The 25,198-nt window shown below is 39.3% G+C and overlaps 2 protein-coding genes across 3 annotated transcripts in view; one reads left to right on the top strand and one right to left on the bottom strand.

Moving 5' to 3' along the window:
* Positions 1-25,198, top strand: part of adgrv1 (adhesion G protein-coupled receptor V1) — a 108,150-nt gene that overhangs the window by 32,172 nt on the left and 50,780 nt on the right. Inside the window, exons 35-50 of the mRNA XM_063187633.1 lie at positions 1,114-1,213; positions 8,603-8,785; positions 9,495-9,655; positions 10,372-10,450; positions 10,902-10,980; positions 11,118-11,256; positions 11,655-11,796; positions 12,572-12,837; positions 14,633-14,826; positions 15,163-15,284; positions 15,792-15,949; positions 16,101-16,238; positions 16,331-16,411; positions 18,770-19,028; positions 19,176-19,298; positions 24,081-24,303. Of these exons, the coding sequence (XP_063043703.1) occupies positions 1,114-1,213; positions 8,603-8,785; positions 9,495-9,655; positions 10,372-10,450; positions 10,902-10,980; positions 11,118-11,256; positions 11,655-11,796; positions 12,572-12,837; positions 14,633-14,826; positions 15,163-15,284; positions 15,792-15,949; positions 16,101-16,238; positions 16,331-16,411; positions 18,770-19,028; positions 19,176-19,298; positions 24,081-24,303 (2,447 nt within the window). The remainder of the gene's footprint in view (positions 1-1,113; positions 1,214-8,602; positions 8,786-9,494; positions 9,656-10,371; positions 10,451-10,901; positions 10,981-11,117; positions 11,257-11,654; positions 11,797-12,571; positions 12,838-14,632; positions 14,827-15,162; positions 15,285-15,791; positions 15,950-16,100; positions 16,239-16,330; positions 16,412-18,769; positions 19,029-19,175; positions 19,299-24,080; positions 24,304-25,198) is intronic.
* Positions 1,961-6,827, bottom strand: LOC134437859 (cilia- and flagella-associated protein 45-like). 2 transcript variants are annotated; one of them, XM_063187413.1, is made up of 3 exons: positions 6,795-6,827; positions 2,470-5,717; positions 1,961-2,128 (listed from the first exon to the last, which is right to left on the bottom strand). In XM_063187413.1, the coding sequence occupies exon 2, from the start codon at positions 5,668-5,670 to the stop codon at positions 4,663-4,665; it is 1,008 nt and encodes a 335-aa protein (XP_063043483.1). In that variant the 5' UTR covers positions 5,671-5,717; positions 6,795-6,827; the 3' UTR covers positions 1,961-2,128; positions 2,470-4,662. The 2 variants fall into 2 exon arrangements, with proteins under 2 accessions (XP_063043483.1, XP_063043484.1); XM_063187414.1 differs by having other exon boundaries at positions 1,982-2,128; positions 2,460-5,717.

Raw genomic sequence — 25,198 nt, 5'->3', positions numbered from 1 at the left:
AGCTGACAGGAATGAAAACCGTTCTTATCATCTGCATTTGCCAGAAATGCCTGCCAATCTGGTAACAAATGAACAGTTCCCAGATTTGGACTACACTACCAAAGATGTATTCCAACTAGAGGTGAAGTGCAGCTGTACTAGTACTTGTACAAATAGACCTGCCAGATCTCGGTGCAAGTGCATAAAGGCAGAGTTAAAGTGCACACGTCTGTGCAAGTGCACATGCAATTTCTAAGACTGACCACTGACTGTTTTTGCATCTGTTCTCTGTCATAGTTATTGTAGAGTGGAGTATTGGAATAAATGTTAGCCCTATGGTCTTCTGTTTGCTTTTTGAATGCAGGAAAAAAATGATGCTCCCCATAGTATTTATTATTATTATTATTATTATTATTATTATTATTATTATTGCTAAATTCATACACTCAAAGTTGCAAGTTGGGTGCTAAATATCACATAACTTAGGCTATATGCAGCCATATTTGTGTATAGGTATCCTATTAGTATCTGTGTGCTTCAGGGATATTCTGAACAAATCAAGTTAAGTGATAACCCAGGCTTTGCTTACAATAACTTGTAACAATAAATTATGTTTCATTGCAACTTTGAGGGCATTCCCACCCTTTATCTTAAAAAAGCCCGGATTTAGCTGTCCATTGGCTAAAAGTGTGTTTTTTACATAGTGTGTCTTTAATCTGGTAACCACATACTTAGCTCACCGGTTTCTCCTCTTCATACTGAATCCATACATAGCTCATATGTTAAATTTGGTTTAACTAATCAAAAGTTATAGCAGTTTATATATTTTAGAGCGCCCCCCGCAGGCCATTTTGTTATCTGTGTGTTTGACACTCGAACTCAAATTGTTCTATATACCCAAAACTTCAACTTGGAAGTGAAAACCAAACTTTAACACCAATTTGAAATGACTGAGCCTATTACGACCCCACTAAACTGGTTAGTTCTCAATCACATGACTTTAGTATTTGTGTAAAGAATTTTAGGGGCAATCCTTACTGTTTTGTCACCTCTGCTGTACACACAAGATAAAGTTCAAATTTGAGATGGAAAAAGGAAACGCAGTATGTTTTGTGTTTTTTGTTTTTTTCCCAGGGCATGCTGAGCAACACAATTGTGTTACAACTATTGAACAATGTTATCCAAGAAACAGTCGAGGTTTATAGAGTGATCCTTTACAACATTTCAACTCAAGGTAACATTTGTACCTTCGCCAAGGAGGTTCTGTTTTCGGTTGCGTTGGTTTGTCTGTTTGTCTGTTTGTTTGTCAGCAGGATAATTCAAAAATATGTGAACGGATTTGGATTAAAATTTGTGGAGTTGGAAACGAAATATGAAGAAGGGATTATATTTTGGTGTTGATTCGGATCACAATCTGGATCCAGATTTTTTTTTTTAAAGATTCTTCACCAGTGCGGGATAGATCGAATGTTGACATTCCAATTTCTAACCCCACAAAAAGAAGGCAGAAAGGCTTGAAAAAAAATAGGATGTAACATAGTCAAATGTTCTATCAAACAGCTTCCTTGGTGGAGGTCTGCGCTCTCTGGGTGCATTTTCTAGCTTATCAGTTGTTATTCAAAAACTATACAGTTGCCAAGTGAAATTCACACCAGTCAGAGTCAAACATGACTTACAGTACAGTGACAATAACAGTAGGTAGGACACGCCCAGTTTGTATTATTATTAATAATGATAATAATAATAATTATAATAATAATGATAATTAATCAAATTTCTGTTTGACAGTATCCTCAATAAGCTGATTAGTAATTCGGCATTTCAGCAACATAAATCATCTTGCATCTCATGGAGACCAAAAGATAGGCTAATAGGCCTACATGCTTACAATCACTATTTCAGTAGGATAACAGAGACATGCAAAAATAATCCTAAACATATAGGATATGTTTCCTCAATCATGGATCCACCAATAGCATTTCATGAGTTAATCAATCTTTATTTATCTTATCAGCTGGGAACTCAGTTAAGGGGGCTTTCAGGCGACCGGTCCTGGTCCCAGCTAAAGCTGTGCAGCAGTGGAGGTGTGCACTCCATAAGGGGTCCAGATGAGAACAGAGGAACTCTGAGATGGCCAGCTGGTCACTAGCTGTGAAAGGAAGCACAATGGTACTAACGTTAGATTGATTGCGTATGTGACAATGAATACACAGTAGGGCTGTAAAGATACTGTATCGTGACTGTATTTTGGCTACTTTTACATTAGTTGAGGTACAGTAGCCAAAAGATATTTATGGTGCATAGATATGGTGAGAAACAGTTTGGAATTTGAGTGTTTGTTCACCTCTAGTGTTTTGCTTGGAGTAGTGTACAGTTTGAAAAATATACCTGTACATCTGTCTGTGGGTCAGGGCATGTGGCAAAGGTAAGTTTAAATAAATGAAGCAATTAAAGTTATGTAGTGAAATTTGGCTGTTTACCAATGCTTACCCTCTGTCACAGTCCTTTCCAGGGTTTTTCTTGTATGCCATCTCTCTCCTCTTCCACTCTGTACACCCTTTTTCCAGGTCACTTGGCCAGCAAAACAAGTCCAGAATCTGTCTTTAGAGTTGTGTCCATTTCTTTCTTGCCCTAATTACCTGGCACCCTGGAAGGGGTTTGGGCCAGGTATTACAATGCCTGTCTGTCTGTCTGTCCGTCTATCCGTCTGCTTGTGTGTCTGTTTTCTGTCACCTTAGGATGGTGTCAAACGCACAGCATCACATGCATCTGGCTTCGGCCAGGTGCCCATCTCTTTATACAGGTAGGTGTTCTCCTGCTTTGCCTTTGGCATGCAGCACCTCCGCCAGTGCCTTTTTTGCTAGCTGCAGGGTCATCAGCTGGGGATGTTTCAGCCCTTAGCCCAGAACATCTCCAGGTGGTGGAGCAAGCAATGCCTCACTACAACAGGTCCTCTCAGGATGCAGGACAGTTCTGACACGGGGGAGGTTGAGATGGCGGCATGACCAGATCCTCCGGAAGCTGTCAGAGATCGTCTAAACATCAAGGCGAGAGGCCAACAGAGGAGAGACGGCTGGAGCCGCACACCACATCCACTTCCTCAGGCTAGATAATCCTTGGAAACCTCTAATACCCCACTGGTTTTCTACTCCAGACGGCTTTGTGCATGCCGGAATGGATTTTTGAAGAAGTTTGCCCCCTCCTTCTCCTTCCTTTTCCTCCTTCGGCAGATACGGTTCGCCCTTCGTAGGGCAGCCAGCCTGCTTCTTGTGCCTCCCAAGAGGGCTTTTAAACCCTCTTTCTCGACATCCGCAGCTTTCCTCCAAAGTTTCCGAAGACGCCTTCTGTCTGCCACCAGGTCCTCAATTTCCCTCTCCTCCTTCCCTTGGCCTTTACGCAAGCTTTGCGTCTGACAACTTCAACAAGTCTGCTGCTGCATTCCTCGTACAAAATCTCAGGTTCAGGTTCAGTCTTGATTCCACCGATCCACGCAGAGCATTTTGGAGCAGTCCGCTCAGATGTTCGTCTAGCCTTCTCCACTCCTCTGTCTCATTGGACTTTGGCCATTTGATTTTATTCCTCTGTACGGGGGGTTTAAGGCTTCTGGTTTGTGGGGATGGCCTTATTCCTGGGTTGCTTGGGGGCACTGCTGGGATGGTTTCTTGGGGGTTGTTGCATTCCCTCTCTTCCTCCTGCCTCCTCTCATTAAACTCCTCCTCTACGACATTGGGCCAGACGGCGCTGTGGTTTTCAACCTGGCCTTTGATTCCACTTCTCTGACCTGCCTGAGCAGTGCAATCTCGCTTGACGCTTCTTCCTCCCCATTTGGATATGCAGACCCCTAAGTGTTGTTACTCTTTCCCATCCGCACCCGCACTTTGTCTCGCTTGTCTTCATGCTGTTGTCCGTAACCGTGTGATCCGTCCTGGTAGGCCCTTCTTCCATCCCGCCTCTCGGAGGGCCTTCGGGCTGTCTCTTCTTTCTAGTTTTCATGGTTTGGTTTGGGTGTCTTCCCGTTCGGGAAACTAGAAGGTAGGGCTACCAACCCCCTTCTCCCTGTGCGGTCTTTCCTGCTGTCACCAGCCTTTCCTGGTTGTTCTCCAGTCTTCCCTGGACGCCAACTGCCCTATTCACAGTAGTCACTGTCTCCAGAAGTGCATCTCTTTATACAGGTAGGTGTTCTCCTGCTTTGCCTTTGGCATCCGCCGGTGCCGCCAGATCGCCATCGTATTGCTCTTGCTCTGTATTCAAACCACCAGCCAGGCAAGGGCAGGTCTATGTCAGAGCAATGCGGTGGTCAGCCCTCGCAATCTTTTTTTCTATTTATGCTATTGCTATATGATTTTTTTGCATTTCTTCTCCATTACTCGTTTTCTCTGTTCCTCAGTCGTCATCTCTCTCCTCTTCCACCCTGTCTTACTCCTCCATCTGCAGTTTTCTTCAGGTCATCTAACTGCCAAGCATGATCCAAATTCATGTCCAGCCCTGAATTATTTAAAATATATATTCTTCAAATTGTCCTTCACAGCATCCTCTTCCATTACTTTTTGTTTTGTCCAATGTGTTTTCCCATTCTTCATTTTCATTCTCTCCTGCATGTGTTATTTTTTTCTTTTTTCTCCAAGCCAATTGCACCCCATATCTTCCTCCCGTCCCATCCCCTTCCCCATGTTCTTTGCTATTTCACTGCAGGAGGCGGCTGAGCCATATGTACAGTAGTACTGCAAAGCCCAGGCACAACACGGAGGCCGTCAAAAGTTCACAAAAAAGATCCATTTTCTCCTCCTCCTTTTGATTCGCGATGATAAGCTGCTTTTCCTCACTCAGGTGTTTCTCCTTTTTTAGCCACTTTGCCTGAAGGGCTCTTGTTATGTCATTGTCTTTGATGTCCCGCAATACTCTCTTCCACGCCAGACCCCTTGGGTTGGCCTCCTCCTGGTAAAACCACAAGTCGCCGGCATTGACTTCCCGGAAAGTCACCTTCCGGTCTGCCTCCTCCTCCTCTGGCCTCGGGGGTAGGGCGCTCCACTCCTTGTTGGCCTCTGTAAATTTCCTGCGCCTCAGCATGCACTTGAAGTTTTCTTTGTGCTTTCGGTTGACTTCTTGCACCTTGAGCAACCTCTGCAGGTCGGCCTCTCTATTTCTCCGGATACTTTCCTCGATCCACAGCCTCTCCTCCTCCGGTGAAAACTCCCACTCATACTGGCTCATATCATCTCCACCTCCACACACAAAGCATCTGAAGATCGCCCTCTTGAGCGTCCTGAGCCTCCAGCCTCCTGACCTCCTCTCCTTTCTAATTTCCTTCTCTTTTTTCACCTTCTCTTTCTCGCCCTTCTTCCTATTTTCCTTCTCGTAGTTCTCCCTCTCTTTCTTGGCCTTCTTCCTGTTGTCCTTCTCATTTTTCATTCTCTCTTTCTCGCCCATCTTCTTATTTTCCTTCTCATTGTTCTCCCTCTCTTTCTTGGCCTTCTTCCTGTTGTCCTTCTCATTTTTCATTCTCTCTTTCTCGCCCATTTTCTTATTTTCCTTCCCGTTGTCCTTCTCTTTCTCGCCCTTCTTCCTATCAAGTTTGGTCAGTGTGTGGCCATCACCTGCCTCAGTTGCACTTCTAGGAGGCCTCACTCCCATCTCAGCATTGCCTCCATCAGGCTGCTTTGGTGGCCTGAGGTCTCCTCCACTCAGGTCCATGTTCACAGTTGGAATTGTAAATCACAATCATGTATGACAAATGTTTTCTGTAAAGAGGGGGACAGACATGAGACAGATAGATAGTGGACAAGTTTAATGCTGGAGCACGGAGGAGAATAACCCTACAGAAGTGTGACCTTAGCTACAGCATAACAAACAATATTAGATCTTTCTATATAATTCTACAGTGACATTCATGGTCTTCTTTATATAGTGCAATATTTTCTTATATATATTTTCTTTCTTTTACAAAAAAATCAAAGCAATATCTTTTATTTATCAAAAAACATGATTTTTTTTACTGTTAATTCGTAATTCAGGTCTTACATGTTTAAATTAATACATGAATTCATGGCCTTTCACAAAGGTGCACTGTGTAGGACGTAGTGCAACTTTGCTGTTCATCGAAACTGTGCTGCCTTTTGCCAAATTTGATCTTTTCACGAATATTTACTAAATAATTAACTAAAACTTGGTAATGACCAAAGTACACTAAGTTTTGCAGCTAAAAATGTCTATTTTTGAAAATTCAAAATGGCGGACAATGGAGAAGATCCCCCTTTTCATGTTGAAAAATGCAATTTTCCCAGTCATAATGAATACTTAAAATTTAATGATGGTGCTATGTAAGTATTTGTGGAAAAGGTAGCTTAACATTTGTGAATGGGCAGCATGAATCCAGGAAATAAACTACTAAAAATATTGCACCGCACACCTTTAAAAGTCCAGTAAGTAATGTGTAGTAGTCCATTTCCAGAAATGTATGCAGCAAAATTTAATTCACAAATTTAATCTGTAATATTTACTATCACCGCCAATTTCTTTGTATTATTATTATAGCTTGAAAATGTACACAGTATGTATATTTGGCTGCAAAACCTACTGGTCCGCTCAGTAAATATCACCCTATTTTTTTTTTTTACTCAGTAAATATTATTAAAAGATTAATTTTGTGAATAGGTAAAATACATTTTGGAAATAAACTAATAACTAATTAAAGTTAAAATTATGTATTACAAGGTTTGAGCCATATAATATCAATAGTAACAATAACAACAACAATAGCAATAATAATAGTTATTAACAATGAATAAATAAAACAGCACTGAATTGCTGTTGCTTACCTCTTCTAGCAGTTGCTTGCTGTAGAATGAGTGTTTTTCAGGCAAACCTGGTCAGATTTCCAACTATGGAATTCTGTTTCATTGTGACATCGCAAGCACCTGCAGATAAACTGCTGCATTCCTTTATGACCCAAACTGGAAGACACTGGAAGTCACAGACACTAGCCTAGCTTACATGTAGACTATAACTTTTCTATTCCTATTAGACTATTAAGAATGCAATTTTGAATACATATTTGTACATGGATCACATTCTATTCCCTCATGTGCCCTAGAATTCGAAATAGAATTTCAGGTTGTCAACTGAACCGTAGCCTAATCTTAGCTAAAGCTAATGGGAATTATTCTGGTAGGCTACCCCAGACTCCTTGGTGGTGTCATACCTTACCTGCATTTTACAAATGTTTAGAATGCTGAATTATTAATAACTATAACGTCTTCATACCAGCATTCATTCAGAAATTTCATCTGGAGTAAGATTGGGGCACTCTAAATTGTTCAGGGCATACAAAGTGACAACTCACTATTAAACACAGTTCTCTGTTTTGGCCACCTGTTTTGAGGCCACACATGCTCGATCTCTAACTCTGACACACACAGACGTGCTCGCGCGCACACACACACGCACGCACGCACGCACGCACGCACGCACGCACGCACGCACGCACGCACGCACGCACACACACACACACACACACACACACACACACACACACACAAACACACACACACACACACAGCCGTGCACATAACATTTCGGGGGCAGGTGCTCGAGGTGGGGGGCATGTGAAACTTCCTACAGTATCTGGGCTATAGAGGCCTCATATTATATTATATTGTGTTGTATTATATTATTGAACACAGTACAGTGTGAAAAAACAAACTTTCAAGAGGGCACTTTTTGTCCAATAAGGTAAAGGGACAGGTGCATTAGCGCTACCTCATCCCTATCTGCATGCCTTTGCACAGTTGCACACACAGGTACATGCCCAGGCACGCACGCACACACACACACACACACACACACACACACACACACACACACACACACACACACACACACACACACACACACACACACACAATTAGACACACTCCCTTTTTAAAGTTTCGTTTACCTTGTTTGCCCGTAGATTCTAGAAACTAGGACTTGTGAAAAACAAGACAGCGATTGCTGGCTTGGAAAATGTTCTTCAAATACTTGAACATTCTAGAATTATTGCGTAAGGACGTAAAGACGTCAGGATTTCATCACACCAATTATGAAATTTAACAACAGCACCTTGTGCAGTGTTGTTTTAAATCAATATGGTGTTAATACAACACCCACACTCTATTTTAACACCAACACAATACCTCATTTAACACTCCTATATTTGCTGTGTTGTATCTCCTATATTGCCTCGCTATGCAAAAATGAATGCCAAATCTCTAACTTTGACCTGGAAAAAAGTATGTTCCACTAACTATAAACCAGTAGATTTTTAATATGTCATTTAGATAAACCTAGGGATTACAAAAACCTTGGAATGATTAGTATTGCAATTTGTCCCATGTCAAACGCTAGATTGATTGGATTGAGTGATCAGCCCACAAATTTGTTCTACTCACTTATATATGGCCAGGATCTGTATGTCCTCATTTTGTATAATTGTCTGTTTAAATCCTACTGCTCTGTTTTTGGGTCTACTTTGCGCAGCAGCAAGTCTGTTCAGCTCCATTGTAAGATGACAGATACCTTAATTTCCTTTGGGATAATACAATTTAATCTATTCTACTCTTCTCACATCTAATATTCTCTTGTTTAGGGGTTGTATCCAGTGGAAGAGCTATCCTGGCACCAGAAAGACTTGAATCAGTGGTGAATGTTCAGAGTTCTGGTACATCGCCATCCAGTGTGTTGACAATCGAGCCCTCCTCTCTGCTAGTGACCACGGCAGAGGAAGATGTCACTATCCACATTGTTGTCAGACGAGAGTATTCACTTTCAGGTATAGGAAAGAGGGGACCTTATATACAATGACCAAATTTCTTTTTAATTAACTTTTTTTCAGGCTCATACATTCAAGTTCAGTGTGAATGTGAAGGGTCATGATAAGCTTGCTGGTAAAATGATTGATTTGAAGAATATTTTTTGTGAAAGGAAGCAACATGTTTTATTTTTGAAATCACTGAAACGTTTGGTGTCAGGTCATGGTTCATCTACAACATTCCTTGAGGACATATTGTAGATGAACCTTGACCTGACACCAACCGTTTCATTGATTGGTGATGCCCATGAATTGACCTAAATAATAAATGAGAAGCATGCCATTGCATTAGAGTGGTTGAGGGAATACAAGACATCATTTACACAAGGATTGGCCACTATAGAGACCAGACCTCAGCCTCATTGAGAATCTTAAGAATGTGTTGGAGAGAAGGCTTTGAACAGCACTCAAAGTGTACCAGCATCAACTCAAGATCTCAGTGAAAACTTACTGCAATGCTAGATGGAAATAAATCCAGTTATTGTAGACGATCAATGTAGGCGGTCTAACAACATATTAATGTAATGTGTTATCTTTTTAAGGGGGTGGTGACTTTTTTGGCCAGGCTGTATACCTGACCAGATCAGTTTTATGCACCTCTACCTCTGTAGGCTGATTTGATGAACGCAATAAAGCATAAAATCTGAAGACTCTTTTTTATCTTCTATAGGGGCTGTGAATATCAGCTATGCCACTGAACGTGGCTCCTTAAGGAACCTGACTGAGATGGAGAGACTTGCTGAGCCTGGAGAGGACTTTAAGTCTGCTGTTGGTTTCATCATCCTTCCAGATGGGATGGCCACAATATCCATTCCCATTGAGATAGTTGATGTGAGTATCATTGTTATCATCATTTTTCATTATCAATATGGCATGCTGTACAGTAAATAGAACTTGAGGCTATCTGTGTGGTCTGTGAGCATTCTTTGGGTTTAGGTTTTAGGTTTAAGTTAGAGAAAAATGCCTAGGAGACAGGGAGTTTGCAGCACCCTAAAACACACTTAACACTGACTACAACACACAGATTCACGTGCAATGAAACACATGCAGCCACTACGTAATACTAAGCTATGATGAGTATATTTAGATTCAGACAGTGGCTGGGTCACCTGCAAAATGCTTCTTCCCACTAACTCAACCTCAAGACACGCAATTGGACCTGGGAGTGGCGTATCCCTTTAACAGCGCCTTGCGTTGTCTTGCCACAGCCATTTGTGTACTGTAGTCATTCTCCTTTTTTACAAGGATGTTTGAATCAAGCATCTTAATGTTGCTGGTTCTGTCCATCCTGATATCTGAAAGCTGGCACCTGTGCCCACCATAATCATGACAAACTACTTGCAGAAATGCTCTGCCTACACACCATGCAATAAAACAGCAGTAAACAAGTAACAAGACAATATAAACAAAACGGTAACAATAAATGAAAGAATAATGCTGCTCTTGCACAACGTCATATTTATTGTCTTTGAAAAGACATAGAGTTGTTATGTTATGTTTTTAAAATGTCATTATATGAATGTTTACAAGTGTTTACCTCTTTGCAGGATGACATTCCAGAATTACAGGAAGTATTCATAGTCAAGATAATGTCTGCTGTACTCCTAACCTCACTCGACACGTTGGGTATGTATGTTTCTGGCTTCCTTGAATACCTAAGTCACTATATTCATCATCAACAATCGGATATTATTCACAGAAATAATGTTTTGGGGTTTTTTTTTAACGAAAAATCTCAATGCAAAGTTGAAAAGACATAAGTCTGATCTGAAGTGGCACTACATTCATAGTTGTTAATTGTTTACAGCCATTTGGTGATGCCTGTACACACGTATGCACACTCACGCACCAAACTCTCCCTACATATGTATAGGTTAATATAGACTATGTAGGCTAATAGCGTTAATTTCAGCCATTATAAACTTTGGAATGTTTTAGGTCAAAATCACATTTTTTATCTATTTCATTAAATTTCTACTGAAGAGTGGGATCACCACTGACACTGATATGCACTGGCATTGTTTTATTCTGAGTATAATTATGAGTATAATTTTGATGTTGGCTTACATTTCTTTAGACACTGATGGTCTTGTGGCTGAAATTGCCATTGAATCTAATGATGGAGTTCATGGAGTCTTAATTTGGCAGGATGCAAGGTAAGACCATTTGGAAATGCAAGGGGGAAAAGGGGGAAATGAAGGAAATTGGAACTGAATATTCAGAGTGAATTTACTTTCTAAATAAAGTTAACTCATTGATAACCTTAAATGATTGTATCTTGTGATTTCTACAGCATTGAAGTAAATGAAACTGTTGGACTACTGTCACTAGTGGCCCACAGAACTGCTGGAGCCTTTGGCAATGTTTCAGCATCCTTCTATGTGCAGAGCTTAGGAGCTGAACTGGGGAAAGATTTCAGCATCACCCCATCAGTAAGACTTTTTTCTACTCATCATTTTGCGTTTCTCATACTCCTTGTTAAATTTCATATAGCCTATTATTATTTTTGTTTGTCATTTTCTTAAATAATTTCTTTATATTATAAATATGGTTTTAGCTTAAGTGACTTACAATTGAGGACATAATCAGAGCATACAGCACGTGCAGATACAAAGTGCACAGGGAATATACAGAACAATAAGCGCAGTTGCCGAGTAGGATTCGTTTTTTTGTAAGTTAAGTATATTAGTACAGGGTTGGTAGACTACTCACAGTCCTACAACATGCCTTAGAGATACCACAGGTTTATGTTGAATGTTGTGATGCTGCATTATAGTACAGTATTGTACAGCATTTAATATATGTTGACTGATGTGTATGATCCTTTCAGGTGTTACATTTTGCTGACGGGGAGAGATATCAGTTAATTTCAGTACAGATTTTGGATGATCCAATTCCAGAGGGGGATGAGCAGTTCCAAGTAATCCTAACCAACTCTTCTTCTGGTCTGGAGTTGGGAGCTAATGTTACAGGTACCTTTAATGTTAACTGTTCATACACTGGGGTCTTCACATAACTTTCCACATACATATTCACATGGCAGTCTAAAAGGGAAAATAGAGTTGCATACCCAATTAACTGAATTTACCATTTCACATCTTCTGCTGTTCATTTTTAACCTTCGAAATGTTATTACTCCAATCAGCTTTTGCATACTATGGTAATTTACTTTTTGAAGTTTACCATTCATCCAGTTCATGTAATCAGAAGAATTTAGTTGAGAGCAACTAAACTTCTTGGAGCAAAAATGTTTCATTCCTTCTCCTAGAAACCAAACCTCCTCAGTTTCTGGCTGGCTGGATGTAAGGGAAAGCGTTAGTAAGATATACCATCACACAGACCAAAATGTCTCCAAGTAGTCCAGTTGCCACTGTGGCAGTATTCTTAATTATTTAAGTTCAAACATGAACTAGCCTCCACAATAAAGCGCTTTTATCTAAGAAGAGTGCCTTGGCGTCCTGCCTTTTTTTGATGTAAAGACATTATTTGATTTCCGTCTTCATGTACATGTAACTAACCAAGTTCATCTTGCAGTGGTCAGCCATATGAAACCTGCCATGCAGCAGTGTGAAATGTATTGCGTTTCATTGCATTTTTTGTACCATTTTTTTGGTATCAGTATTCTTGATCACGGATGAAGTGTTTTTCATTATTATTTTAATGTAATTGAATACATTTGTTTTGGCAGGGTTTTAAACTCTGACAAACTGTCTCATGAAGTAGTATTTTGTTCATCTGTTTCCATAGCCACAGTGACCATTTTGGCTAGTGATGATGGCCATGGGGTGATATCCTTCAACAACAGTGATCTCTATGTGCTGAGGGAACCAACATTCGTGTCTGGAGTCAGTGAGAGTGTGGCTGTCCTCTATGTTTTCAGAAATCCTGAACAGGGGACATTTGGTACTGTCAGTGTTGATTTTTTAGTTTCTGATACCAATGGTTCAATTCACACCAAAGATCTAACACCCTCAGAGGGTGTGGTGGTGCTGGAAGATGGAATCAGATTTAAGGTTAGTGTTCAAGGAAAGGTTTGCTCTTTTCAGTTTTCTGATCATTTGTGATAAAATTCAATGTTTAAGAGTGAAATGTGTCCACATGCTGCAGACCCGAGAATTTGCATTATGTGCCAATTGACATTCCCATAAATGAAAGGGATGTGTCACTCAAGAGACTCGAACAGTCTGAACTGACTGACTCAAACAGTCTCAACTGAGAAAACTAAATGTAAAACTAAACATCCAATGTTCCAATGATTAAATGCTCTAGGTTAAAGGAATAATACTACCTGACAGTCCTCATTAGACATGATGGACTGCTCCTTAGAGATTTTAAAGTGTTTGCCAGCTGGTCATTAAAGGTGCAGTGCGTACTACTTTATTTCCAGAATTCATGCTGTCCAATTAGAAATGTTACCTTTTTCACAAATACTTACCACCACCATCAAATTCTAAGCCTTCATTATGACTGGAAAAAATGCACTTTCCATACATGAGAAGGGGGATCTTCTCCATGGTCTGTCATTTTGAATTTCCAAAAATAGACATTTTTAGCTGCAGAACTTAATGCACGTTTGGTTTAAAACAAAAGTGTGGGAGAAGCGTAATGGCATTTTATATGCCTAATTAACCACGCGGATACTGCCCAAGCTCTCAGTAGCGCCCTTTACTCGCGACCTCGAGAATGTTTACCGCATAGACATTTCTCAAGCTTGGCAGTATTTCAGCACCATGGCCAGCGATCTTTCCCAATACGCTGCCTAATCCAACTGATCTCAGCTTCTCGAGTGCAGTGGTCCGTCCGTGTGGACCCCGTGAAGCACTTTAATGATCAGTCCGCCTGCTTGGACAGCCGTTCTCCAGCGAGAGCCGCACGATCACGAGAAGTATGTATGCTTAATCCAAATTTCAGATAGTGAATTTATGAACTATACTTTGGTCATACTAGTGAATATTATTTTATTATTTAGAAAATATTCATGAAAAGATTAAATGTGGCAATAGGCAGCACAGATTCAATGAGCAGCATAGTTGCAAAACCTACTTTGGCCACCATCCTACACAGTGCATCTTTGAAATTGTCACTGGAAATTTTTCTGTTGTCATGTGTACTTTCTGGATTTAGAACATGCACATTAAATATCTTAAGAGCTAAAGCTGTAAGCAATCTTTTGTTCAGCCCTTTCTGAGATCCAGGGCATTCTAATGGGGGCATGGTTTGTTTAAATTATTTTTTTAAACATACTTCAAATGTCTTTTTCATGTCTCGTGAAATCAAACACTTTGGAGCTGAGCTGACACAGATTTGAATAAATCTTTGTGTGCCTTTTGAGTGGCAAAGTAGAAGCCCAGAACTTAATTTGCATGAATCTTGTACAAATATTAAGGGAGAAATAGGCTTGCATGGGCACATGTGCACTAGTTTTGTGATGTTCTGTGCATGTCCTGTCTAAAACGAGTCTCAGTGGCGGTCCTACAGTGAGTTGTGCCCCAGGCAATGCCCCGCCCTGGCGACCCTGCGCCCAGCAAGAATTGGGCAAAAGACGCTTATAATAACTGGCAAAAAACAACTAATAGTAATATTATTACAACAATGTGGTAATAGTTAAGAAATAACACTTTTAAATAATGTTTAAATAACTATTTTAACGTGTTAATTTTTGCCATGTCATTTGGGGTCTCATGCAAAATGCTAAAAAATCTAACATACTAAGGTTTATTAAAGTCTGTGACAGCTGTGCCCAACATGAAGTGACCTAGATGCTAAAACATGTAACTTGTCATTTTTAACCTGTGTTTTTCCCTCAAGGTTCTAGAGATATGGGCAGTTTTAGATGAAGAACCAGAATTAAATGAGACGTTTACCGTGATGTTGTTAAATCCCACGGGTGGTTCAAGACTTGGGGAGCCTGTGCAAACCACCATTACAATTTTGGAGAACAAAGCCCCACTCAGCCTTTTCAGAATATCAACTTCTGACACGAGGCAGGTGATATCACACATGTCTAATTCTGCATTATTACATTTTTTGTGTCCATTTGCATTCCTTTCATGTGAATTATAGGCTGCATTTAAATGGTCTTCCTGTTAAGCAGATTATTCTCTTCTGGCTCTTTCACATAGCCCTGAGCATGTAGCCCCTTAGCACTCACCAGTCCAATAGTGGAATGTTGTAATAGTCACTGAAAAGACTTTACTACCATAGTAATACACCACTATGACAGTGCTCAGGGCCAGGGTCATTTTAAGGCAAACTGTTAAAATTGTGTTGTAGGCCTACGTGTGAATATACGTGCCATGTGCATACTGAAAGCTCACAAATATTCTTCCCTCCTCTAGGCTGAATTCAGTGGAAGTGGACGAGGGAGATACTCAATATCTGACTGTCTCCTGCAGTAACAGTTTGGACACCATCATGAGTGTAGAATGGGAGACCACAATGGATTCTGCTACCAGCTTGTGTAAGTATCGATGCTCTTAAAAATTCATGGTGTAACATGTGTAGGTGCCCACTATCAACATTTGTATTGTCCATTTCCATCTTCTTGTTCTTTCCCACATATGACTATGTAGACAGCTCTTGTGAAAAGTTCAGCATGATGACCATTGCAATCAGTTAGCTTAGTGATGTTTTCTAATAAACTGAGTCTATTAGCGTGGCACATGTTGATATATTTGTTCCAAACAACTTGTCATCTGAATCAAAGATTCCTGTAAATAGTCAGATGCAAAAAAGACACTTAAAATCTGTAGAATCAATCCAAGGACTCAGTCAATCAATTATACTGTAAACTTGTATACATGGGAAAAACCAAAGAGCTGTGTAGGGATACCGGGGACAAGTCACCTGATCATATTAAACCAAATGCTTCAGAGCTCAATGGACAACGCTTCACAGAACAGATGGACAATGACCCGACACATCATACAAAACCTGATGCTTAGTAATTGTGTTATGTATTTTACAGGGGGAGAAGATCCTTATTTGGCAGAATATCAGCAATTAAGACATGAAGTTACCACAGACTGGTGTATCCTATCCAGTGGTGTTGATGCTGTGGCTTTACACATCAGCCAAAGCCAGGCAGATCTCTACCGGTGGGCAGGGGTCCTTGTACATATACAGGTGTGTATGTGTCACTGCTTTTTCTCTTTCTATATGGATCCAAAATATATATAGTATATATTTTTTTTAAGTTGTGGCGTTTTAATCCTAGCTAAGGTGGAATGGCGTGTTGTCATATCCAAAAAATGTTTCTCATTCTTTCTTTCTACAGTCTGTCAGTATACAGAGTCCAAGAAAATGTATAGGATTTACGTCATATAACACATCATATCTGGCCATTTCTCATGGAAGTGAAACTGAGGCTACAATAAGTATCTTCAGACTGCAGTCCAGTTTCAATATAAGTCTGGTAACTATTGCTGAACTGATGCATTTCTTTTAACAGAAGCAACCTATTTTACACAATATGTCTATTCTAAACAATATCACCCTCTTTTCCAGGAGCAAACATTGGCTAGTGGGTCATTTGAAATGCAACATTTTTCATGGAATTCACAAACATATTTGATTTCATCAAATGAGGTTGGTTCCAGTTCATTTTGAACTTGGTATATTACTACATAGCCTACTTCCTGATTTACGTGTCAAGTCATAATTTCATTGTCGTGCTATGGCTGTTCCTAACTCACAGAAAAAGTTTCAAGCTAAACGTAGAGGACAAGCCTTGGTAATGCAGGGAAATATGTGTATGTCCCTAAAGTGCCTAGACTTTACATCAGCTGAGTGGGCACTGCTGCTGTTCACTTTACATCAATTTGATCTTGTCATATACAGTCCCAGGAAAAAGTTTGTACACCCTTTGAAATTTCTTACATTTTTGTCAAAATTGATCATAAAACATGGTCGGATCTTCCCGGAAATCTCAAAAGGGAACAATCAGAGTCTGCTTTAATTAATTCCACCCAAACATTTACATATTATCATATTTTTATTGGTCATAAGGCCATAATATTCACAGGAGAGCAGGGCATAAGTAAGTACACCCTTGCATTAAGTAGGTTTTAACCCTCAGTTAGTTGCAATATCATCAACCAGACTTGTCCTGTAGTTGCAGATCAGATTAACAAAACAATCTGTTTGTATCTTGTCTCCCTCTTCTTTAGAGAACTGCCTCTCGTCAGCAAGGTTTGTGGGATGTCTGGAGTGCATAGCTTTCTTGACTTCATGCCATTTAATCTCAATTGTTTTTTGTCAGGGCTATTTGTCAGACTGGGCTATTTCAGAATGTCTATGTCATTATTATGAAGCCATTCTAAAGTCGATTTGCTTCTAAAGTATGGGTTGTTGTCACATTTCAGGACCCATACTCTTGTGTGCTTCAACTGTGTGACAGACTTCCTCACGCTTTTTCTTTAAAATATCACAATAAACTTGAGTTCATTGTTCCACTGATAATAGCAAACTGTCAAGGGCCTGAGGCAGCAAGGTAGCCGCATACAATGATGCTCCCGCCACCATACTCAGAAGAGGAGATGTAACCAAGAATAGCTAAAAATGGGATTCATTCTGCCAATCTAAAATGAATGGGGTTTCTGTCCAAAAAAAATATTGCTGCACCTTTGAGGTTTGCGAAAAAGCATTTATATGCTTCATAGAATTACTGCAAAATATTCTGTAGACCAACGTTGAAACCAAAGTTGAATTGTTCAGGGGAACACACAATGTCATGTTTGGAGGAGAACTGGAGAACCACACCTTCACCAAAACATCATCTCCGCCTTTGAGTATGGTGGCGGGAGCATCATTATATGCGGCTACCTTGCTGCCTCAGGCCCTTTTGAGTTTGCTATCATCAGTGGAACAATGAACTCAGAAGTTCATCGAGATATTTTACAGAAAAAAGTGAGTTAGTCTGTCACACAGTTGAAGCACACAAGAGGATGGGTGCTGAAATGTGACAACAACCCATACTTTAGAAGCAAATCGACTTTAGAATGGCTTAATAATAATGAAATATACATTCTGGAATAGCCCAGTCAAAGCCCTGACAAAAAAAACAATTGAAATTATATGGCATGAAGTCAAGAAAGCTATGCACTCCAGATATCCCACAAACCTTGCTGACGAGAGGCAGTTTTCTAAAGAAGAGGGAGACCAGATACATCCAGATTGTTTTGTTAATCTGATCTGCAACTACAGGAAACATCTGGTTGAGGTTATTGCGACTAATTTAGATTTAAAACCTATTAAATGCAAGGGTGTACTTACTTATGCCTTGCTGTCCTGTGAATGTTTACATCTTATGGCCAATGAAAATATGAAAACTTGTAAATGTTTGGGTTGAATTAATTAAAGCAGACTCTGGTTGTTCCTTCTTGCGATTTCCGGGAAGATCAGACCATGTTTTATGACCAATTTTGACAGAAAGGTAAGAAATTTCAAAGGGTGTACAAACTTTTTCCTGGGACTGTATCTATATGTCATATAACAGACCAAGTAGTGATGTGTGTCATGTCTATTTTTTCTATATATTGTAAGAACACTTTCAAAACTTTGCCTTATACATTTAGACGGATTACACCACATAAAACACTTTCAAAGCTTAGCAAGTAAAATAACAAAAATTTAAATGTGCATACAGTTTTCTTAGAATTTTGAAAATGTATCCTTCAGAAATACTTTGTGAGATGATGTATTTACCATGGGAGAAGCCTATCCATCACTCGCGTTGCTGACATTAAAGCACTTCTTCCGTTTACTGTAGTTGTTCTCCATGAGTGCTGTTCACTAATCTGTAACACTACCACAAACATGAGATGGCCTGAGGTTTAAGTGGTTTAAAGTCCCCATACTGTATGCTTCAGGTACTGTAATGTCTGAGTCTTTTGTACAGCCAGATGAACAGAAATCACATTCTCTGTTTCAATCTCTCCCCTATAGGTATTCATACAGACAGCAGATCTGTTCTCATTCCACCACCGACTGGATCTCCCTGATGAATATGTTGTGTCTATTTTTCTCCATGCTACATCTCTGTATCTCGTTGCATGCTCCAACACAGTCAATTCTAGCTGCCTCCTTTACACATGGGATGATGGAGTCTTCCAAGACCCAAAAAATGTAGGCATTGTTCTTTCAGCAAAGGAAGTAAATGTCTTGAATATGGGGGAAGAAATTCTTCTTCTGGTTCTCACTAATGGTAACTAAATTGCAACCCTTTCACAAAATCTGTTCTTTCATTTGTATAATTTGTGTAATTAATTCTATTGACCAGAAATGAATGTGCCTGTGTGGAAGGTATAATGTTCAGCTAAATGGTTTTCTTTTGATTCCACTGATCGTTCAGCTCTGGACCCTACATGTGAGATATATGTTTGGGAGTCCAAGCAGAAGTCCTTCCAACACACTCAGACAATAACCATTCCCGGCCTAATGTCCATACAAGCGTTAACTACCCAGACAGGAAGTGGTAAGTTATTATTTCACTCATTTGGTGTCTGACCTATTCAGCATGTTAAACATGTAATTAATATACTGCTTGGCCCCAAAGAGTGCCTAGCTCACGTCCTTTCACATTTGGCAAAAAAGTTGATTGGAAGTAAATGGAGAGAGTTTAAATTCTGATTCTGACCTAGCCTAGCAACCAGTGAGCAAGCAGGGTTAATGGTCACATTTTCGACGTCGCTCAAAGCTTTATCTGATGAAAACGGGTCAAAATCCACACAAAAAGTTTTTCGAGCGGGCTGGTGTCCATAAGAAAATGAGCAGGGTGTAAAATCTTTGTCCAATGCATTGCGAGCTAAATTTATTGAAAATCTCTGTGAAACTGATAAGCCAGTCGAAGAGAAAGAAAACGGGCGCGATGAAGGAAATGACAATGAGGGCTGAGGGCGGGAGCACCGTATTTAAGGGGAGGCGGGTCCCAACAGTGGAACAACATTGGCCCTGGCGGGTGTTTATGCATAAAGCAAAAATACTGAATCAGAGCAAGATAACGTAAAACACGCCCACTCAATGCAAAAGCGTTTGCTCGAGTTGGGTCTCCTAAGGGGGCGTTGTCCCCTACTTCTTTTTCTCTTTTTGAGGTGTTTGCGCAAGACGTGCGCTACCGCCATCTACAGCGCTAAGGGGACTTAATTGATCCTCAACCTCAGGACTCCGAAGGTCTCCTAACCGAAGGTCTCCTAAAAGGGTGTTCACCCGACATAAAGTGGATACCGGAAAACAAACAAAACAACGCTTCTTGTTAGATCCACCTTCTTCGCATAAAGCTTCAAGCAGTAGAAACACAAAGGTCGTTTCCTATAGTGATATGTCTCCCGCATCTCCCTCGGTGAACCGGGGTTACTTAATGTTACCTATATAGGCCAGTCAAATTTGACCCGGGACAAATTGCAATAGTTATCATTCCAAGTTTGTTGTAATCCCTAGGTATGTCTAAATAACATATTAAAAATCTACAGCTTTATATTTAGTGGAACATACTTTTTTTCCTGGTCAAAGTTGGAGATTTCCCATTCATTTTCCCATAGGGAGACAATATAGGAGATACTTGGGGAATAGGCTACATTTTTAAACAATGAGATATCAATTTGAAACTTTCACAGTAATTTACTCAAGCAAAGATTTTTTGTATTGCAAGTTGTCTGAAATATGATTAAATATGCAAATGAGATCACATCTTCTTAAATATGTGATAAATTATGCAACAACGGGCAAAACATAAAACAAATTGCAAAAGTATTGATTGACACTTTACTGATACTTAATCTACCCTACATCACATATGAAAAATCTACCTTCATCACTTTAGTGGAACATACTTTGAAGGTCTGAAGTAGCACATTTCCAATGCATTTTGCCATTCAGTGGATAAAATAAGATACTTTTGACCTTGGGAAAAGTATGTTCCACTGAATTGATGAAAGTAGATTTTTGATATGTAATGCAGAGGGGTTGAAGGATCAATATAATGTATGAACCATTACTATTGCAGTTTTAGGCTTGGTCTGTTGCCACAGATTTATCACATCACTGATTCTTGAGAAAGTGGCTAAAACAGGTTGTAATCTTGAAAGAAAAAAACGAAGTGAATTACAAAATAATATGGTATATCCTCGTAGACAAAGGTCTTGGCTTTTCAGAAATGCACAAGGCCAATCTCCCCATTTTCCATTTTTTTCAGAAATCAGGTTTTTCTCCGATCATACCTTGTTTTTGGTCAACACCGTCAGAAACAATTAAAAGCAATAAAAAGTGTATTGATTTGGTTGTATATGTATCTGGAGTTTTTAAGTGATTGTGTGTGTTTTTTGGTTCACACATACGCCTTTAAATGTTGAAAATTCACTTTCATTCTATTTTAATACTGCTTCATGTGTTCTAATTTAAAAATATGTGCTGTCAGACAATGCTTACTTAATGGCTAAATAGATCAAACAATTTTTTGTAATTTCACAAATATTCGTGTAGGCTTAAATTTGCTATTACTTTGATAATTCAACAACTACAAAGGAACATTTTGTAAGCACATTCATTTAAAATGTCCAAAACTCCTTCTTACGGTGGTGACTTAAGAACTGACGGTGGTGACAGTAATCTGAAGGTGGTGAAAGTGACCCAATTATTACCTACATTAAGCAAAATAAATAGCCCTCTCAAGTCAGTGGCATCTAGCATAAACACTTTATTTTTGTGTGTGCACAGTATCTTTGTGCATGTGTTTTTTCTTCATTTGTTAGATACTCTAGAAAGTAGGCCTAGATTATTGAAAATGTGGCATAAACAGGTTTTAAGTTGTTCAAATCCAAAATATAGAGGTGTATTATCATAGATGAACGTCTTGGCTGTGCAGTGAATGTATTGGCCAAGCTCCCCATGTTTTACATTTTTCATAAAATGGGCTCTTTCTTGGTTTTGTCACCAGCGTCAGACAGAATTAGAAGTAAAAAAATACGTTTACTGTATTTAAGTGAATTACTTTTACAATTCAACATAATTGTAGATACTTATTGGAAGCATATTCTTAAAACTTGTCAAAAACATGTAAAACACATGCTTTTTTGTGAACTACATCAGATGTCACCACCGTCAGGTTTTGTGACAAAAAACCCTCCAAATGCACCTCAGTGGAGGCTGGAGTATAAGTTTGGGTCACAATTATTACTAGCATGTCTGGTAATGTTTCATTAACCAGCACAATTTAGTAAAATATGGAACAAGATGATGAGCGGAACAAAATCTGACGGTGGTGACATCTGACGGTGTGAGACAAAAAAACACTCTTACATATTGTGCATTTTTTGCTCACATTAGCCACTTCGTTTTCGCTCTGTTTCTTAGGGGCTTCATGACGCTTCTGAAAAAGTATATATAATTAACATTAATGTAACAATAATACTATTAAAAACCGCGACGGTGTTGACAGTTTATGGTTGGGACAGTACCAGTGTCCAAACAAATTATCAAATTGAGGAGAAATTAGTAAACTTACAGGAGCTTCAGTGATGGTGAAGTACTCAGTAGATCTAAAGGTTTGAAAAGGGGTCCTAAGTAATGAGAATGACCTTGTACATACCTGATTTTATTGTCTTTTTAAAAAAATCTGACGGTGGTGACTAATATGCTGGACACACTTTGAGCAATCAGAAAATAGTAGTAAATATTGCTTTACACACACTATGTGCATATCTGCAGAACCACTTCAATATGGACTTTCACATCATGGTGATATTATTCAATAATATCAGTGATTTTTACATTTCAAGTCAATTGAAATGATGATGTCTGTCCTTGGGACAGCTGTTTTTACAGGGTGTGGGCAGGTTTATAGCCATGAAAAGTAATAAAATTACACTTAAATATTTCAAACGACTGTACATTTATGTAACAGACCCCTGTGTCTTTACCTGGATTCATTTTGTTCATGAAAATGTAGTTTATTTTCAACAGAATTGGCAGTTTATTGCAGAGACATGTTTTATCCGCTTTCTCAAGAATCAGTGATATATTTCAGTACATATGACCTCATTTGCATATTTCATCATATTTCAGAAAACCAACTGTGAAAGTTTCAAATGAATATGTCATAGTTTAAAATGTTACCCTATTCACCTTGTGTCTCCTATATTGTTTCCCAATGGAGAAATGAATGGGAAATCTGCCAACTTTGACCTTGAAAAAAAGTATGTTCCACTAAATATAAAGCCGTAGATGTTTAATATGTGATACAAGAGGGTTTAAGGATCACTTAAAAGTAGATACCATTACTATTGCAATTTGTCCCGGGTTTGGGCCTTTTTAGAGCTAGATTGACTGGCCTAATAATCTTGTGATGTGATGGATGAAACATTATTGAGTTGCTTGTTTAAACAATGGCTTAGGCAGTTTGGTTGAGGTTAAATGATGGCAGATCTTTCTCTGTTAGAGGACATCAGGCGGGAGAGGATTATTCGAGGCTGAAGATTTCAAGTCAAGTCAAGTCAGCTTTTATTGTCCCTTTCTTCATACATACACACAGACATACAAGGAAATGAAATTACATTTTCTCTCTATACCAGGGGTGCTCAACTGGCGGACCCAGGTCCGGATGCGGACCCAAACGCAATGTCATCCGGACCAAGACAAAATCCATCTGTATTTAATATGTATAAATTATACATGAGATTTCGCTGCCATGCGATCTATAGGTGTATTTCTGCGAAGCCAGTCTTATGACAAATAAAAGTATCATCACTATGACAACTCAGTGAGTGAGCAAGAGGCCAGTGCGGCCAGCGAGTGAGGCTATTTTCTGCATCGGTCCGTAGCGACTTTTTTGGACCCTGGAAACATACGAAATTTGGCGAGTGGACCTTTTCAGTTTCTAGTTGAGCACCCCTGCTCTATACCATGCCAGGACATAGACATATACAAGACTGACATTTTACAGACTGACATAAAGTGCAAGACAGGACAGGTAACAGTGATGGTAACAATAAGTGGTCAATAATAAATACAGTACAAAAGAAAATTTAACATTTAACATTTAACATTGAACATGTATTTTTTTTAGTAGTTTGAGTTTTTCTGAAGGTTAAGGCAAGAAACACAGTGCTCCTAGCCATACCTCATAGCTCAACAGAAGTATGCCAGGAGTTTTCAGTATTCAATATTATAATGCTCAGTAAATTGTGAATTAATCACCTATTAATCACAGGAATTAATCACCCATGCCATGACCTACTGTATGATAATATGCTTTCTCCTTCAGCTCACTTGTCCTTGGCTGCTCGAGGTGGTTCTCAGTTTTACTCCTGGCAACCTGACCTATCCCAGTTTGTCAAAATAATCAAAATGGTCCCATCAGAGAAATTGTTTCTTCTGCCTGTTTACTCTTCTACTGCTGACAGGAGTTTCCTTGTTGCCACCAATCAAACAAACTCTACAATTTATGAACTGGTTTTTGTGTCAAACCAATCAGACTTCATATCCAGGTAAACTTTTCATTTCATTTTACAGTATATCACGAAAGTGAATACACCCCTCACAGTTTTTCAGATTTTTGAGTATATCTTTTCATAGGAAAGCATTACAGAAATTTCACTTTGACACAATGATTAGTGACTTTTTAACAACCTATTCAACTGCTTAAATTTCTTGTTCACTCGGAAAAAAACCAAAATACAGCAATTAATGTTTGAACATGTACTCACAAAAGTGAGTACACCCCAGATTAAAATCCGGTAGAGAAGTAGCCTGGAAAACCAGCGCCAACTGCTGGACGGCAAAATGTTTAATTAGACATCCAATCCATTTAGGCTGGTTTATCAGGCTAGTAGAGAAGGGGCTGTGTTGGCTCAAATCGTCTCGAAATGAAACGAAATGAAAAGGGATGAAAAGGGAGGTCATCAGTGTGCGTTTCAACCTTTCTTTGCATTGATTTTTTACATTTTGAGTCTGCAACTGGCTTAAATAGATTGGTGTGAGATTTGAATGCAATCCTATGGAGAATATCATGATCTGCTTCAGTAGTCACAGTGCATGTTGACATGCATGTTTCTTTTAGGTGTATTTCAGATTGCTAATGTTGACAGCATTCATGCATCCCCAAACCATGTCAGTCCCACTACCATGCTTGGCTATTGAGAGGATACGCTTTTTTTGTAAAACTCACTTGTTTACCACCACACATGCTTGACACCATCTAAAGCAAATTTGTTTATCTTGGTCTCAAGAGAGATGAACAGACCAAGGATATGGATCACTGGAACCATGTCGTGTGATCTGAAGAGACCAAGATAAACAAATATACTTTAGATGGTGTCAAGCATGTGTGGTGGTACACAAGTGAGTTTTACAAAAAAAAAGTGTATCCTATCAAAAGCCAAG

Source organism: Engraulis encrasicolus, chromosome 21 (assembly GCF_034702125.1).
Source record: "Engraulis encrasicolus isolate BLACKSEA-1 chromosome 21, IST_EnEncr_1.0, whole genome shotgun sequence".
Classification (NCBI taxonomy): Eukaryota; Metazoa; Chordata; class Actinopteri; order Clupeiformes; family Engraulidae; genus Engraulis; species Engraulis encrasicolus.
The sequence above is the reverse complement of the archived record's forward strand: the minus strand, read 5'-3'. Positions and strand labels throughout refer to the sequence as shown.